The 16,903-nt window shown below is 42.8% G+C and overlaps 1 protein-coding gene and 1 long non-coding RNA gene across 9 annotated transcripts in view; one reads left to right on the forward strand and one right to left on the reverse strand.

Moving 5' to 3' along the window:
- The window catches only part of pou2f2b (POU class 2 homeobox 2b), a 40,801-nt gene extending 25,093 nt beyond the window's left edge, over nucleotides 1–15,708 (forward strand). For 2 of the 8 annotated variants that reach the window (XM_068324257.1, XM_068324259.1), the window contains exons 2-16: nucleotides 3,470–3,535; nucleotides 3,620–3,654; nucleotides 4,116–4,172; nucleotides 5,254–5,373; nucleotides 5,513–5,887; nucleotides 6,130–6,235; nucleotides 6,337–6,428; nucleotides 6,545–6,694; nucleotides 6,784–6,925; nucleotides 6,995–7,167; nucleotides 8,206–8,403; nucleotides 8,479–8,690; nucleotides 9,892–9,960; nucleotides 10,264–10,337; nucleotides 12,153–15,708. In XM_068324257.1, the coding sequence (XP_068180358.1) occupies nucleotides 3,470–3,535; nucleotides 3,620–3,654; nucleotides 4,116–4,172; nucleotides 5,254–5,373; nucleotides 5,513–5,887; nucleotides 6,130–6,235; nucleotides 6,337–6,428; nucleotides 6,545–6,694; nucleotides 6,784–6,925; nucleotides 6,995–7,167; nucleotides 8,206–8,403; nucleotides 8,479–8,690; nucleotides 9,892–9,960; nucleotides 10,264–10,337; nucleotides 12,153–12,481 (2,198 nt within the window). In that variant the 3' untranslated portion in view covers nucleotides 12,482–15,708. The remainder of the gene's footprint in view (nucleotides 1–3,469; nucleotides 3,536–3,619; nucleotides 3,655–4,115; nucleotides 4,173–5,253; nucleotides 5,374–5,512; nucleotides 5,888–6,129; nucleotides 6,236–6,336; nucleotides 6,429–6,544; nucleotides 6,695–6,783; nucleotides 6,926–6,994; nucleotides 7,168–8,205; nucleotides 8,404–8,478; nucleotides 8,691–9,891; nucleotides 9,961–10,263; nucleotides 10,338–12,152) is intronic. The other 6 variants (XM_068324263.1, XM_068324265.1, XM_068324258.1 and 3 more) reach the window with 5 other exon arrangements.
- Nucleotides 1–16,903, reverse strand: part of LOC137601830 (uncharacterized) — a 32,042-nt gene that overhangs the window by 996 nt on the left and 14,143 nt on the right. The window lies entirely within an intron of this gene.

Raw genomic sequence — 16,903 nt, forward strand, 5'->3', positions numbered from 1 at the left:
ATTCGTTTTTGTCGATAAATTGAAAAAGATGTCCTTCAAGAAATGCCTAAAAAAATTGTGATTTTTAGAATTTTATTGTGATTTGAAAACGCAGCACAACAGAGTGACTGATGGTTATCATGTGATCTTGTCATGGTCAATCAGGCCTGGAGAAATGACAGACAGACTCTCACACAAGCTGTTCTCTGACTCATCAACTACCAGAAATTAATTTCTAAATGTCGATTAGCTCATATTTCGAAGTGTTCAATATGCTTATTAATTTTCTGTTAAATCTTTGCTGACTAAGTGAGTCTTGGGCTCCAAAGTCACGTCCTCACCTGTTCTGGTCATTGCTGTGACCTTAGGTCAGCTTCTCGACCCAGACACAGACTGTCAGCATCGAACCGCAAAAGACATGAATATTAAATAATAAATAATAAAAAGATCCATATTAGAATAACGATTTAGATCAATGATGCATATGAGCTAAAAAAAACATTCATACATATTCAAATATTCATAATATTCATTCATTCATGGTAATGTGAAGATTTATAAAGAGTTAATTTACGGTCATGGATACTGTAAAGGATATTAATGGGGCTTTTTCTCAGATGCCTTTAAAATTGTCTCTTTGCCTTTTTGGATTTACGCCTTATTACTTTATTCGTGTACATTTATGTAATAATGTAACGAAAAACAATTTTAACTCATAAAAAATACTATTCTTCTGCTACAACTTAAGCTATCAGGTTGTTTCTTATTGATGAAAAAAGCGATCCTCTAGCAGCATTTTGAGGTGTGTGTGCCGCCGATGTGACCTCACAGTCGATCCTGTGGCTTGTTACTCTGTTGTCGTCCTCAGAGTTTCCTCAAAACGTTTCGCACTTAATTATTTCCTAATTTTAATTCAGCCTCTGGTCTCAATTTCTCATTTTGACATTCACTTATTTATGCATCCTTCAGAGGTACACACATATTCTTATTATTTTTTAAACCTGTTGCTAGTAAAAGCGATGGCTGCAGAATCCAGACACCTTCCTTGGTGCTGGGGTGACAGGTGGCGATGGTTCGAGATGAAGTGAAGTTTCACCTCGGCCAAAATACCCAGAGGAACATAACAGAAACAGTCCTGAGTCTGATGTTCCTCCTTCCTTTTATTGCATCATTTATTCATGACAGGATTACACGGCACTAAATTGTCTGAAGAAGTATAACAAGTCAACTTGAAATGTAACTTTGCTCTTTGCAAAATGCTTCTTAAGATCACTGTAAATTAAGTTATTATGAAGAGACGCCCAGGGAGCCCTGGTGAAGCCATGCAGTTTATACTCATTTGGAGTGACGAATCGATTGACAAATTCACTGCGATGTTACAAGTATTCATACCTGTAACTATAATTTATGTCAAGTCAAGTTAGTTGTGTGTTTGTGTTTCCCTGCATCATTTTGTACAGGAGAGGGAAATTAAAAAAAAAAAAAATAGAGAGGGAGAAATAGTGAGAGAGATCAGGCTAATATTAATAGCCTCCCTGACATTAAGTGTTGGGTTTAGCACTCTGTGTTCAACCCGGTACAAGGGGAAGTCAGGAGGGGAAGTGAGAAAAAGACATCGCATCTTGATATACTGTCTCACTACTGTATTACTGACCACATTATCCACCATGATACTGACTGTAGGCCATTTTAAGCCATGAATCAATACACACCTTCACCGGGCGTCCCGCACCACACTGGAGGCGGCACTTTGGGAAATTCACACTACAGTTGTTTTATGAGCCGACCAATCATTTTCTGTGGTGGATTTGTTTTTGGGTTTTTCTATTTTGATGCTTGGACATATTGTGAGTCCAAAGTGAGTGGAGTTTTTTATTTTAAATTTTTCATACTTTGAAAATTTGTTGAATTGTAATGTGCATGTCTTTACAGGAAGGATTTTTTTACACCAATGCAGACACAATTTTTTCTTTAGCAGTTGAACAACATTGCAAAGTTTTATGTTTTTCCATACAATTCCAAAAGCAGGAGTTGTTTGAAATGTTAAACGGACCCTAACCAGATTAACCAGAAGTTAGGTTTTTGCAGAAGTCTGGTGTGTGTCTGTGTGTGTGTGTGTGTGTGTGTGTGTGTGTGTGTGTGTGTGTGTGTGTGTGTGTGTGTGTGTGTGTGTGTGTGTGTGTGTGTGTGTGTGTGTATTCCCTGACCTCAGGTAATAACCAGTGTGGAGAAAGAAAGGAGATTTTTCTATGACAACTTCCCTTTTTCTTTAAGTAAACTAAAGTCCACTGTTCTTCCGGGCGTCTGAAGTATTTGTGCTCGTGCTGCTTAATGGGTTTTTAAATAGTGTGTTAAAACCTATTTAAAAGTGGCATCGGGTGTATGGGGGTCAGTGAGGAAGGTTTATCATCGTTTTCACGTGTCGCTGCTGCCCCCCAACGGAGGAAGCAATACTTAACTCACCTCACGGTGGGCATCGCACAAAATTACTAAGTGTTCTTTCTGTGTTTAAGGTGTCCTTAAAGCAGTATGACTGCTGGGAACACGAGAACAAACAAGATGATGAGAGGAGAGATGGAGGGAAGAGGAGGGGGCGAGATGGAGAGAGAGAGAGAGAGAAGAGAGGAGGGAGGCTGAGAGTTTATTATGCAGGTGGCAGATATAATTAGTTGTTCGTTGGGGAGATTTGCATGTTTTCAGAAAAGGGAAGTAGCTCTCGTGTGTGTGTGTGTGTGTGTGTGTGTGTGTGTGTGTGTGTGTGTGTGTGTGTGTGTGTGTGTCTGTGTCTGTGTGTGTGTCAGGGAGAAAGAGCAGGAGAGAAAAAATGGTTTCAAATGGACACAAATTGCAGTGAGATTTTTGTGTCGATTACTAATAAATATAAGCACACGCACACACACACACACACACACACACACACACACACACACACACACACACACACACACACACACACACACACACACACACACACACACACACACACACACACACACACACACACACATATCCCTACACATTCACACATACATACTTTCTTATATTACATGCTTTTTGGGACTGTCCCGATATGGTATCGACCAACCAGGAAGTGATGTGGTGTTGTCATGAAGAACACACAACAGGAGACATCTTTAATGTCAGGTAGCGCCCACGTAAACACAACAGGTTAAATTTAGAAGTAGCAAACACCGTGGGATGACTTACTCCTATGTCAAACCTCTGACTGGAAAGTATGAATGAATGTGGGCTGGATTGGATGTGTGAATGATTCAGCCACATTGTTTGGTGTACAGTGTGTAGGTCTCGCCTGTGACCTGAAAACACCCAACTTATCACAGATCAACACCCCGGACACACTCTTTCCCCTTTTGTCATCAAGATTCTGTGATACCTTTATTTTTCTGCTTCCATCTGCTTTTTATAATTTTAACACAGACTGGAGAATGAATGGCGCTGACAGGTGTATCTGTGTGTTTTCCTCCCGCAGACATCAGGATGTCAAAGGCAGTAGAGGTGGAGAAAGCAGGGGCCGACTCACCGTTGGAGGGCACAGGTCAGACGGGCCGGCTTCAAGTATTGTACCTAAATAGTTTAATGTGATCAAGTTCTAATTTTTTTTCCTTTTCCTCCCACGTAGATTCAGAGCGGAATGGACCTGAATCTAATCACCAGGTACGTCTGACTCCTGCAGGTGTTACATCTATTTTCCGGTGCTGTCACCTACATGACTGATGCACCCCCCAAAAAACCCCAAAAACATAAGTTCCAGTCAAATATGTGTCTCTGAATATTTTCATTCACATTTAATCGGCTGTTTTTTTGCCATGTAATCCTTAGTCAATATGTCAGAAAAACAGCAGGAAAAGTTTTGAATGACTTGTTTTGTTTAATTATGTTGTAAATCCAAACATATTCAATTAAATTAAAGTATTAGCAGCCAGAAATCACATTCAAGAGTTTCTGTCGTTACTGTTTGATGATAAAAAAGGTCAAAATTGCTCCCAAATGAATTTTCGTTTTATAAGTTCATTATTTGTTGCAGCAAGGAAAATAAAAAGCAATAAAAGAAAATCAATCAAAAGTCACTTTTTGAAGTAATTTCTGAAGTGTTTTATCTTATTCTCTTCTTAAAGGCTCAGTCGATGAAAATCAATCCCTTTCCTCTGTCACCAACCCTCAGCAGCACCAAGGTTAGTGTGTGTGTGTGTGTGTGTGTGAGCTGTCTGTGCATGTCTGCTCACATGTCTGAGCCTACGTTTGCTCGTCGTTTGCGCTTTAACCACACACAATAGCTGTATTGATGGTATAGTTGCCTCCACTTTGTGTTCGTCGCTGCCCAACCTTGAATGTAAACGGATTCACTGAAAGGAGACAAAGTGCGTTCAGAATTTAAATAAACCAATAACTCTACAACTCACTAAAAGGTGGAATCATCCGTATTTGCATCGCACAGAAGATATGCAAATCAGTCGGCCTGTTCCAACAGGCTTTACCGTGGGAAAAAAATAATCATTCCTTCAAGTATGAACGAGAGACTCATTCCTCCAGACACATCTCTGATCATCTTTTTTACAGCATATGTGTCAAACTCAAGGCCCGCGGGCCGAATGTGGGTCACCAAATTATTTTATGTGGCCCCGCGAGAGCATACAAGAACAGAGCGTTTTGACCAAAAACTACATTTCCCACAATGCAGTAATTAAGCCAATTTTAACTCTGACAAAAACGTTTTGAAAAAAGTTAATGTCCTAACTTGTGTTTGATGTCACTTTTTTCTCTTGGATAGTTTGATCCTGGATTGATGGAGCTCAGTGGGTTACATAACCTGACAAATTCAAAGGATTTATGTTAAAACAGAGAAACAAACAAACGTTTTTTTTATATGCAACAATAAATGTGTGTAACTTGAATCAGTAATAAATTCAGAGTTATTTAACATTAAGGTGTAGTTATTTATTTTACATTACAATGAGTTACATTTAGTTACATTTATTAGTTACATCTGACCCTTTGATTACAGCCATTATGCTGATGTGGCCATCGGCGAAAATGAGTTTGACACCCCTGGTTTAGACGAATAATCTGAAATCAAACGTCAGATTTAAATAATCAGTTGCATCTCGCATATTAAATAGTAAAGTAATTGTTAGAACGTGTCCTAGTCGATCAGTTTTAAACTCGAGGTAAGGGCAGTTCCCCGTTTAAGCGTGTGCTGGATGTTCTCTCTATCCCAGTCATTTACCTTTACCTTATTTACCGTATCCTTCCCAGAATAAGATGGAGGAGTGTGGTGAGATGTCCCCGGCACTTCCTCTCTCTCACGGCCCAACCCCCTCACAGACGGCCTTGCAACACACACAGCTCATGCTGACCGGCTCCCAACTAGCAGGAGTAAGCTGGAATTACCGGATACACATTTTCGCTTCCTTGCTTGCTTTTGCCCTACTGCTTTTTTTTTTGGAACACTTTCTTTCTTTCTTACGGCTCTCCTTCTGTCCATTTCCTCCTCCTCCTCATTTTCCTCTGCTAGTTGACAGCTTTGTTGCCGGCGCAGCAGCAGTTGCTGTTGCAGCAGGCTCAGGCGCAGCTCCTGGCTGCAGCTGTGCAGCAATCCAGCGCAGCCCACGCTGCTCACGCCGCCCACGCAGCCGCCCAAGCCAATCAGCAAGCTCAGGCAGCTGCAGCAGCAAATCAGCAATCCCAGCAGCAGCAGCAGCAACAGCAGCAACAGCAGCAACAGCAACAGCAACAGCAGCAGCAGCAGACGGGGCAAACGGGCCAACAGGCCCAGGCGCAGTCCCAGGGGCAGGGGCAGAGCACACAGGAGCAGACGTCCCAAAGCGTCCCTGTCCCGCCTCCCCCACCTCAGCTCACTCTGTCTCAGCCAATCCAGCTGACCGCCCAGGTACCGACTGCACATCCACGCCGCTTCCTGACGAACGGCCCGATGGCAGGACCAGTCGTGGGACGATAATCTTGTGCATGTGCATCGTGTGTTTTGTGATTCATAGTTTCCAACCTGCGCCGATACGTAGATTTTCAAGACATTTTTTTTTTCCTCCCACTGTGGGTTTTTTTTTTTTTTTTTGTATCTCCAAATCTTTAAAGTTGTCTTTCTGCTCTGTCTCCTCTTCGTTGATGGAGCAGGACATCCAACAGCTGCTGCAGCTTCAGCAGCTGGTGTTGGTACCGGGTCACCCGCTCCCGTCTCCCGCCCAGTTCCTCCTCCCACAGGCACAGCAGGGCCAGCAAGGTGGGCAAGGATGGGTTTTGACGGGATTAAATAAGAGATTAGGACGTAAATGTGATTAATTTCACTAATGGTTTTTGACATTCTGATGTTTTTCATCTCAGGACTCCTTTCGACACCAAATCTTATTCCGCTACCTCAGCAAAACCAAGGGAGCCTGCTGTCGGCTCAGACTAGAATGGGGCTACAAGCACAGGTACTGGGAGGCGTTCAGACTTCACTTAGTGGGAGTCTCTGCTGAGGTGATGAAGATTTTGATCTTTTTTTCCCCCTCTCGTTCTCACGCGTCACTCCTCTGACTTCCTGTCGCAGCGAGATAAGAGCGTGGAGGTGGGCAGCGGCGGAGGCATGACCACGGTTTCTTCGGCGACCTCTCACCCCGAGGAGCCAAGCGATCTAGAGGAACTAGAACAGTTTGCCCGCACTTTTAAACAGAGACGCATTAAACTGGGCTTCACTCAGGTGGGAAAAAATACTTAAGTGTGTGTGTGAGAGTTTTTTGTGTTTGGACTTGTCTGTAACCTCGGTTCTTCCTCTCATCCCTCCATCAGGGAGACGTCGGCTTGGCGATGGGGAAGCTGTACGGCAACGACTTCAGTCAGACCACGATCTCCCGCTTCGAAGCCCTCAACCTGAGCTTTAAGAACATGTGCAAGCTGAAGCCGCTGCTGGAGAAGTGGCTGAACGATGCAGGTGAGCTTCCATCGAGACTCAGACAGACCCGACTTCGTCTTGACGCCGTGGATACGACGATCAGTCCAGTGTATTTTTGTTTCTGCCCCACAGAGACCATGTCCATCGACAGCACCCTGCCCAGCCCCAGCTCCCTGTCCTCGCCCTCTCTGGGCTTCGACGGGATGCCGGGTCGCCGCCGAAAGAAGAGAACCAGCATCGAGACGAATGTACGTGTGGCCCTGGAACGCGCATTCATGACGGTGAGACGATGAACCTCATTATGACCCGTTTCAAAAAGACGTTAGTTGTCCACCCAAGAGTTTGTCTGTTGAGTCTCTGGTGACCCAAATATCATTAAATTAATTTAATGTGTCTATTGATTTACTATTTATTAATTATCTATTTATTTACAGTATCTTTTTATTACCAATTATTTTTAGAAACTAATTTCAATCAAGTTTTTATAGGCTTTGAACAAATAAATAAAGATTCATGCCAATAAATTTGTATAATAATGATTGTGTTTTTTGTGATGCCAGGAGTGTTTAAAACATTGTCTGAGCAATGCATTGTTCATCATTCTGGGCTGAGTAGTTTTTTTTTATTTCCAATAAAATAAATTGATTAAAATCTTCTCCACCTTTACCAATCTATAGATGTATATCCTAGCTAACTATCCACAGAGAAGGTTATCTATGGTTATTTTTCAAAACCACAAATTCTTAAATAAATTGATTAAAAGGATTTAAAAATCCTTAACTATTTAAATCCAAATAAATAATCAAAACCCCTGAAGACACGTTTGTGTGTCTTTGTGTCTCTGAGGGTTGTCTGTGTGTGTTTGTTTAGCAAAAGGTGGGGCACAAGTGCACACACACACACACACACACACACACACACACACACACACACACACACACACACACACACACACACACACACACAGATTCCATCATTTGCTTGTTTTGTGACTTAGAATAAATGAAAACATAAATAGATGAATAAAGTTTGAATTCTTTGACTCATCGTTTTGTGTGACGGATTCACGGTTGATGGTTTTAACAGTTTGCTCTCAGTAAAAGAGCGCCATCATCCCTCGATGCATACGCCGTCAGTGATCGTGTGTGTGTGTGTGTGTGGGTTGATGGAGGGAACACACGGGTATCACCACCGAAACCGTTGCTTTTTGCTGTCCGTTCAGCGGAAGTTTCCATTTTCAAACGCCCGCGTACGGCGTGTGTTTACATCACGTCTGCTGACAGGCTCTGAACTCCTGCCCCCCTCCTTTTTTTGTGCAGAACCAGAAGCCTACCTCAGAGGAAATCCTGCTGATCGCAGAGCAGCTCAACATGGAGAAGGAGGTGATTCGTGTCTGGTTCTGCAACCGCCGGCAGAAAGAGAAACGCATCAACCCCAGCAGCGCCACCCCGCCCCTGCCCAGCCAGCCCCCTACTGCTCCAGCAACGCACAAACCGCCCTGCTACAGCCCCCACATGGTAAAAACACACCTTTAAACCAGACGTGATGATGATGGTTTCAGAAACATGAATCTGTGTGGTTGTTCCTGCCAGATGTCCAGCCAGCTGTCGCAGGCTGTGACCAGTCTCAGCAGCACAACGGCGACCACCATGTCCTCCGCCTGCCCCCTGACCTCCAGCCTCACCTCCCCCCATCCCTCTCTCAGCTCCGCACCTTCCCCAGTGTCTCCTCCTCCCCCTGCTCCTCCCAGCAGCACGGCCAGTCCAGCCGCCCCCAGCCACAGCACACTCAACCTAAACACAGGGTAGGACATGTGGAGATGTTCACACACCGTGTTGGTTACTGACACTAGAACGTTTCACACTAGTTATGGGAAAGTACAGGATTTCCCACACCATAAGGCGCACTGGACTATAAGGCGCACCCTCAATGAATGACTTAAAAAAAGAAAAAAATTTCAAATATAAAGCGCACTGTTTTTGAGGAAAATTAAAGGCTTTTAGGTGCGCCTCATAGGGTGGAAAATACTGTAAATCCTTTCATGAAGGTCTGTGGTTTTATTTGGTCAGATTTTAGATATCTGTTTCTCAACACGGCAGCGCTTCTTAAACCCTCTCTCCTGACTTTCTCTCGACACTTCCTATCATTTCTATTCCTTTGTAAAAGTAAATAAATAGCATTCATTCATTCCTCCTCGAAAAAGTTTCCCTGTAAAGGACCGGTGTGTAGATCAACAGACATTTCTTTTGGCAGGAGGATTTTTTAAAAAAAATTATGTCAAACATCCACACTAGTTGCTGTTGTGTTACTTCACAGCTTTTTCACTTCCACACAATAATATAAATAAAAATATTAAACGCACCAGAGCCGCATTATGTCGGCTGTGTGTTGATTGTGGCACTGCTGTGTAAAAAGCATTGAGGGGAAACCTATGATGACTGCTAAAAACACAAAATGTGCTTTAATAAACAGGCAGTGTTTGGTTTTGGCCATTATGGGTTACCATGGAAACATAGGGGCACAAGCTGGACTGTGAAAGAGAACTGTAGATCTATCTAAATCCTACACATTGGACTTTCAAGCCCTCTTCTTTATTTTATAGGAAAAAAAAAAAAATCGGTGCCACAACAACAACTCAGACACTCAGACATGGATATTTCAAAATAAATAAACCAAATATTTGTGTGTGCATTAATCTGAAACATGAATATTGATTTTAATGAACACTATTTAGACTAAATAAAAGAAGGCACACGTTCCCACACACATTAAATACTGCACTGCGCCACGCTCGGTTCACCTGCAGTTTGTGGTTAAATAGTTGATATATATATACACACACACACACACACACACACACACACACACACACACACAATGATAGCTTGTGCTTACACACACACGCTGATATCCCAACATGCCATTGGGTGCCACTGCTTCCCCCAGTGCAGCAGTGCTCAATAACCCTGTGTGTGTTTGTGTGTGTGTGGCTCTTGTGTTCACAGCTTATGGCGTATGGGTAAGAAGAACGGTGACGTGTCTAACTACATCACCGATTTTGCTGCAAACTTGAGGTGAATACGACTGAGACAGATTGCAATATACTTTTCTTCCGTGCAGAGCTCTATCTTTCAACCTAGTTAATGAGATCATTATTTGACTGATGTATTTCTAACCTCTTGTTTGCATCATTGCAGTCGACTCTACTGCTCTTTTTGGTGTTTAGGGCTGAATTTGCCCTCTGCTTTGTCCTTGCTGCTAAACCTGCTTTTTTTTTTCTCACCTTTTCTCCTCTGTTTGTGTATATGCTTGCACACGTATGTTGCTGTGTGTGTGTGTGTGTGTGTGTGTGGGTTTGTGTGTGTGTGACACAACAGGAACACTGTGATGGGCGTTAACACAGGGATGAGCCAAGCCCTCCTCGGTAACAATCCCCTGGCCACCATCCAAGGTGTGTGTGTGTGTGAGAAAAAAGGAGAAAACGAAACGGGGTTATTTATTCTATAATTTTATTCTAACCAGCTACACGTCATGCCATTAATAAGACATGGCAGACATTCAAGTTGACATTATATTAATTTAATGTGTGGAAAAGCTCACATAATACATAAAAAATACACGCTGAAAAGAGTTTTTTATGTTCACAAACTGGCAAAACGTTTCCCTCCAACACAAACCTTTGTCTCTCATACACTCCCACACACACACATAAATGCTTTTCAGCCACACACACTGTGCATCCCCTCTCACACACCTTCCTACACTTGAGAACGATACAGGAATAGCACAGGAGAGAAAAACGTCCAGCAGTAATGACCACCGAACAGTCGCTACACGCTGTAAAGCTTTTTTTTTTTTTTTTTTTTTAATCAACCCGTGTGTTCTAAGGGCGAGGAGGGCAGGGGAGATATATTGAAAAGAAAAGTATGATGACTAATACAGAGCGGCGCGGTGGGTGAATCAAATCAGCCTGGAGACTTGGATGAATAGATGACGGTGGGTCTTTGCTCACCCACAGTATGAGGTGGCAGAGGACAGGAAGAGACGCCGAGAGGAAGAATAACTTGATTCTCACATGCTGCTATCAACATCCATTAATCCATCCCCTTGAGCGTGTGTGTGTGTGTGTGTGTGTGTGTATGTGGGGAGGGGGGGTACCTTAATGTGTGGGCTATGGTTTAGTGTGTGTGTGTGTGTGTGTGTGTGTGTGTGCTTGTGTGCTAGCTCACTAATCCTCAGCCTTTCCTCTTTTCATTTCATCACCACTCAAGTTAAATCCACTCAAATGTGTTCTGTTTTTAGTCGTGTTTCCTGTTTGGAAGCTTTTATTTGGTTTTACGTCACCACTGGCAACAGCGAAGACGCAAAAAGGTTCAAATCGTCAACTTTAAATACGGGATTTTAATATCAGTGAGAAACACAAAAAAAGACCTAAACTTTGAACTCACCGCATTCTCAACGCACAACTCGGAAGAGATTGATGAGTCATCAAACGTCTTCTCAGCAGACCATAATAAGTCCACCTACAAGACGACCTCACAATTAGAATAGCTGTGGTTCATCATGCTGTTTTTTTTTCTTTTTAATTGATGAATAAATAGATCTTTTTGATTCTACTGTGATCACGATTATTATTAGAAAGCATCCACTAACAGCTCTCTGTGTCTGAGACACACAGCATGAGGCGCAGCTAATCTTCAGTCTTGTTTCCATAACAACAGACCAGTCGTGTCCATCTGACTTGTTGCACGGCTGAGTCCGATCCCATATGATAACAGATATTACACGATATTCAAGTATTAAAACAAACTCTTCCTTTTATTTTGAAATGATGCGTTGTGGAGACCCCACACAGACCCCCCCCCCCCCCTCCCCCAGATGTTTTCACCATAATGAGGCGGTGATGGTTTTTGCCCACCTGCTGAATGCAGCGTGTTCAGGCACTTCCTGTGGCTCGGTCGTGTACTGCAGGAAATGATTAAGTTGAGTAGTAATAGATGAGGAAGCTTGAGACAGTTAATAGACTGAAAACAGGAACTGGAACACTTTATAACAAACTGATTTTTAAGGCACACTGAGAAAATCGAAGGCTTTTAGGTGCGACTTGTAGAAAATAGTGTAATGAGAATCTTACAAACAAAAATTTCCGTTTTCAAGTTTGCATTTTCAGTCCCAGAAAAAAAGAAAGCTTTAAGTTTTTTGGGTGGAACATGTAAATAATTGTGAATATTCTTTTAACCTTCCTCCCTTCATTCCCCTCCTCCAGCCCTAGCAGCCAGTGGTGGCCAGCTGCCTCTTTCCAGTCTTGAGGGCGCCAGTAAGGTGATGCTGGGAGCCTCTGGGGGTCAAGGAGGGGGCCTCCCTTCCTCCCTCTTCCTCAACCATCCAGCCCTCCTCCACATGGGTCAGAACCCTGGAGCCGGACTCATCAGCGCCGCCGTGGCCAAAGCCTCCCAGCCCTCCCCGTTCCCCTCAGCCACGAGCATCAGCCCCACACCTTGCTCCCCGTCCCCTTGCTCCAGCCCCGTCTCCTCCTGCTCCTCCAGCGAAATGGCACACAGCCCGCCTCCCCTGGGCAGAGCCAAGATCGAGTGACCCCCATCAAGGGGGGCCCAATCGGCAAGGAGGAAGAAGGAGGAAAACAAGAACCATGCCTTTCACACCAAAGCTATCTCTTTCTCTCTCTCGCTCTCTTCTTCTGTAATTTTTTTACATTTTTTTTGCAAAAGGCTCTCTCTCTTTCTCTCCCAGTCTTTCAATGCCAAAAATACACAGAATGAAAGAGGAGAGACGGAGGGAAAGAAGTGAAAGAGGGGAGAAGGGGTGAAAGATTTGAAACCAAAAATGTTTATCTATCCAAACAGACGGGGAGGAGGCAACGTGGGACTGTATTTTTTATTTTTTTTTTGTCAATAACGTGATATCGACACTGCAACTTTCCAGTCTTTCTCTCTGAAGGAAAACAAACCAGTGACTTAATGAAGAGATGGAAGAGATGCATGACGGAGCGCATAAACCAAAAATGACAAAAGATAACTTTACTATGTGACAAAGGAATGGCGGCAAGGACAAAAAAAAAAAAAAAGGAAGGAGGACTCTGCTTAGTTTTTCCTTTTTTAATTTCAAAAAAGCTGCGGGTCTGAGTGAAGAGGAGAAGAGAGGATGAATTTAAACCAAAAATGTACCTGAGGAGGAGAAGGAGGAGGAATACACAATGACAAAAAAAAAACAAAAAAAAAAACGACAACCATACCAAAATCTCAAATACCAAAAACCAAAAATACGGAGAGAAAAGCTTTATTCAAAGGAAGTGTAAATATTGAAGCAATCCAGGACCAGGACTCGAATGCTACTGCTACTCACAACACACACACACACACACACACACACACACACACACACACACACACACACACACACACACACACACACAGAACCCATCCTACCATCGACTCATCCTGTCTGTCGACTCATGCGTCTCTTATTTTGGATTATTTTGTAAAAGTTGATCAATGTGAGACGTGTCTGAACTGTCGGTCTCGTGTGTCTCTTTACCTACCTCTGGTCCTAAGAGCATAGATTCGTTTTCCTCTGTCCTCTAATTTCACATCAAATCTTGTTATTCAGTATAAATTTTTTTTTTTTACACTTTGAGAAGCATCATTGGAATTTTAATTATTTATTAGTGCCAGTTTTTTTGTTGTTTTTTTTTAAACTCTTATTTATTATTCTGGCCTTTTCAGCGTCAACTTCACCAACGTCATCATCATCATCAATCTTCATCATGTGTTTTTGTGTCGTCGATGTGCGTTTACAGTTGTTGACTATTCCGCAGGAACGGAGATGACGGCCGTTTGTTTCGGTCCTCATCAGCTCCCACAGGCTCCAAATAGAGTTGGAAATCAACCGCCAGTGGATTTCAAGGTGTGAATGAATTAACTGAGGTCTAAACACGTCCCGTTAATCAGAGCAGTCGCCCCTCAGCCTTAGAGATAACCCGTCATCGGTGAGTGTGTGACTAAACGAACATTGTTCAGAGCAGTGACCGTAATAGAGCTGAGATTGGAGATTTAAAGTAATAACTGTTAAGACTGAAGGCTGAATAATTCAATAAAGCTGAGTTTAGTCTCGACCGTCTCTCATTCCTGCCTCGTCGACCAGCAGAGATGCTCTGACAACCTGTGTGTGGAGGTGTGTGATAGTTGTGTGTTCCTTATGTCCATCCATCCATCCATCCATCCATCCATCCGTCCACCCATCCATCGCATTTCGCTCTCATTTTCCACCTCAAACTGCCATTAATACTCCAATGAAAACCAAAGCATTCTCAAGGTTGTCTCCAATTCTTCTTGAAGGAGCATCAGCCAAGACTTATGAACACAAAGACCACGATGGTGTGGTGGGGTGTGGGTGGGAGGGGAGCAGGATGTTACTGCTGGAAGCCCACCGGTGTGATTCCCTCTATCTGGCCTGTCCAAAAAAAAAAAAAACCATGGGGGGTGAAGCTTTATATCGGGGTAACTGATCCTTTACTCCGAACCACCCCCCCTCCCTCCGCAAAAGACGGGTAAGCAGGGACAGGCGAAGGAGGGACACACTGTAGTGAGGGAGGCCGGTGTCACAATTTTTTTTGTAAGAGGATACCAAAAAGAAACCCAAACCAAAAACAACACACAACCCAAGGAATGACAGAAGCAAACCAAAAAGAACCCAAACCAAATGGAGCTGGAGGGAGGAGGGGAGGAGGACAGAACGCAGGGAAGTCCCGTCGCATCTCTCCGTCTGTCTGTTAGCTTTAGGGCTGCAGCATCGGCCCCCACTCTGAAACTGTGTAGCATGGATGGAGGGATGGATGGACGGACGGACGGATGGACAGACAGACTGACAGGTAGAAGAAGGACAGACAGTTCCTCCCTTCCTCGGCCTCTCGCTCTCTCCAGCTCAGCTCTCTGGTCCTGGATGGAGCTAAACGCAAATGACCTCACTGAACTGAAATCTTCTAAAAAAAAAAAATCTGTTTTTATTTTTCTGTTGGTTGGTTCTGATTGTTTTATCTCTGCTGTGTCTCTTGATGCCGTTTTATGTACTGTACTTTAGTGCTTAATACTCATTTGGAATAACGTACTCGCTTACTTACTACAAGAGCTCCTTATTTTTTTCTCTTAGTCGTGCTAGAGATTTTTATCAGGTGGTTGGAAAAAATACTGTGAAAATTTAGCTTCCAGATTTTTATTAGAGAAGGAAACAGACTGTCATGGCAGAAAAAAGACATGCAAAAAGCCAAAAACAAAGAGTTGAATAGCAAACCTTAAAAATGCCAAACCAAATATGGAACCAAACCAAACACAGTAGACAGGAAACAGGTTCTGCCTCCTATGGGTGAGGGTGCAGGAATGGGTCGATTTGTCTGAGGTGAGACTGTGTGTTTTTCTGTGTTTAAGTGTTTACAGGAAGACAAACACTTAAAAAAGGTAAAACTGAAAAGGCACTGCAGCGATGTGTTGTAACCCCAGCGACACAAAACACACTTCAGATACAGAATAATACTCACAGCAAAGGCCTCAGTCAAGTTGATGTGTTGAGAGTTGGACATAAACATATCCAAAGAACTTTTTGGTTTGATCCACATCAGAAAAACAGTAGAGAATCATTTCATGAACCAAACCTTATAGATGTGGGGGTTCGCGCCGTAAAAAGGTGAAACCTTTTTATCCACATTGACACTTAGACGGAATGTATCTGTTAGTGCTTCTATAGATTTTGTAGAAAAAAGATCTATGTTCTACTGCTTACTTATCGCTAATGTATTTAAATGAAAAAAAAAAAAACTTACAAAAAAGACTTTGAGAAAAAAAAGATCCTAAAAACATTGATGATAATAACTTGATTTTAGACCAAAAATTTTAACTATCTCTCTTTGGACTTTTTTTTTATTTTTTATTTTCAATTATGATTTTAGACTTTTGATTGTACTATTTATTCAGGGTATGGTTGATTTATTTGCTTGTTATCTTTATTTTTGCTTTGATATTTATTAATTAATTTATTTCTAGAGGTCATTTTTATATATAATGTTTTAGTGATGTTTTTTGCCCCCTGCTGAATTTATATCTCACTTCTTTTAAAAAACTAATACAAGAAATGCAACCACAGGTCCTGTAGGGACTTAATAAGGGAACGTTGCTGATGGGATCATCAGCCATGAAGATATTCTCTTCCTTAATGGGTGGATGGTTCTTCTTTAGGGGGGGCAGGCAGCCCTGTGTGGACGAACACCTCAAAACGTTCATGAAGAATAAAATGAATCTGGTACGAGGCTTCCTGGACAGAGATAGTTGTGTCTCCCCACAGGACGAAAAGAAAAATGCAAGATGAAATCCCGTCTCTGGCTGGAGAAAGCATAAAAATGATTTGTGTTTGAAAAACTGCTGAGTTACAGCATGAGGTGCTCTTAGAGACGCAGCGCTGCTTCTGTTCTCTATATTTTCTCCTCAGAGAGAAAAACACTGAAAGCTTTACAGCTACACAACCAAAAACACAAAAGATCCATGGGGGTGGGTGGGGGGTGGGTGGGGCAAAGGCTAAAGTTTTATACATGACAGAGAATTAAGAAGGAGGCGAGGGTTGGATTCAGGCTCTAAATTACCCTTTAACTTCTCGCTTTGTTTCTCTTTCATTTTTCTGAATCTGTTTTTGTTTCTATAGGTTTGATTGAAATGTGTTTTCCTCCACTGTAGGATGTAGAAGAGAGATAGTTTATCATATACCTCATATTCTTTGATGATAAACCAAATAAATGAATGCTTTGAGATGCGGGGGGGGAGGGGGGGAGGGGGTCCGGTGGGGATCAGGGTATCACGATGTGGACAGTGTGTTCGTGTGGCCGGGAGCGGACTCAGTAGGGCCGGGTCAAAGGTCAGCAGGGGTCGTCCTATCACAGAGGCCTGGCATTGATCTCAGAAGCAACAGATCATTGACCAGATTGCAGGTTTCCTCCACGGGATACAGAAGGTGCCA

The sequence above is a fragment of the Antennarius striatus genome, chromosome 9 (assembly GCF_040054535.1).
Source record: "Antennarius striatus isolate MH-2024 chromosome 9, ASM4005453v1, whole genome shotgun sequence".
Taxonomy (NCBI): Eukaryota; Metazoa; Chordata; class Actinopteri; order Lophiiformes; family Antennariidae; genus Antennarius; species Antennarius striatus.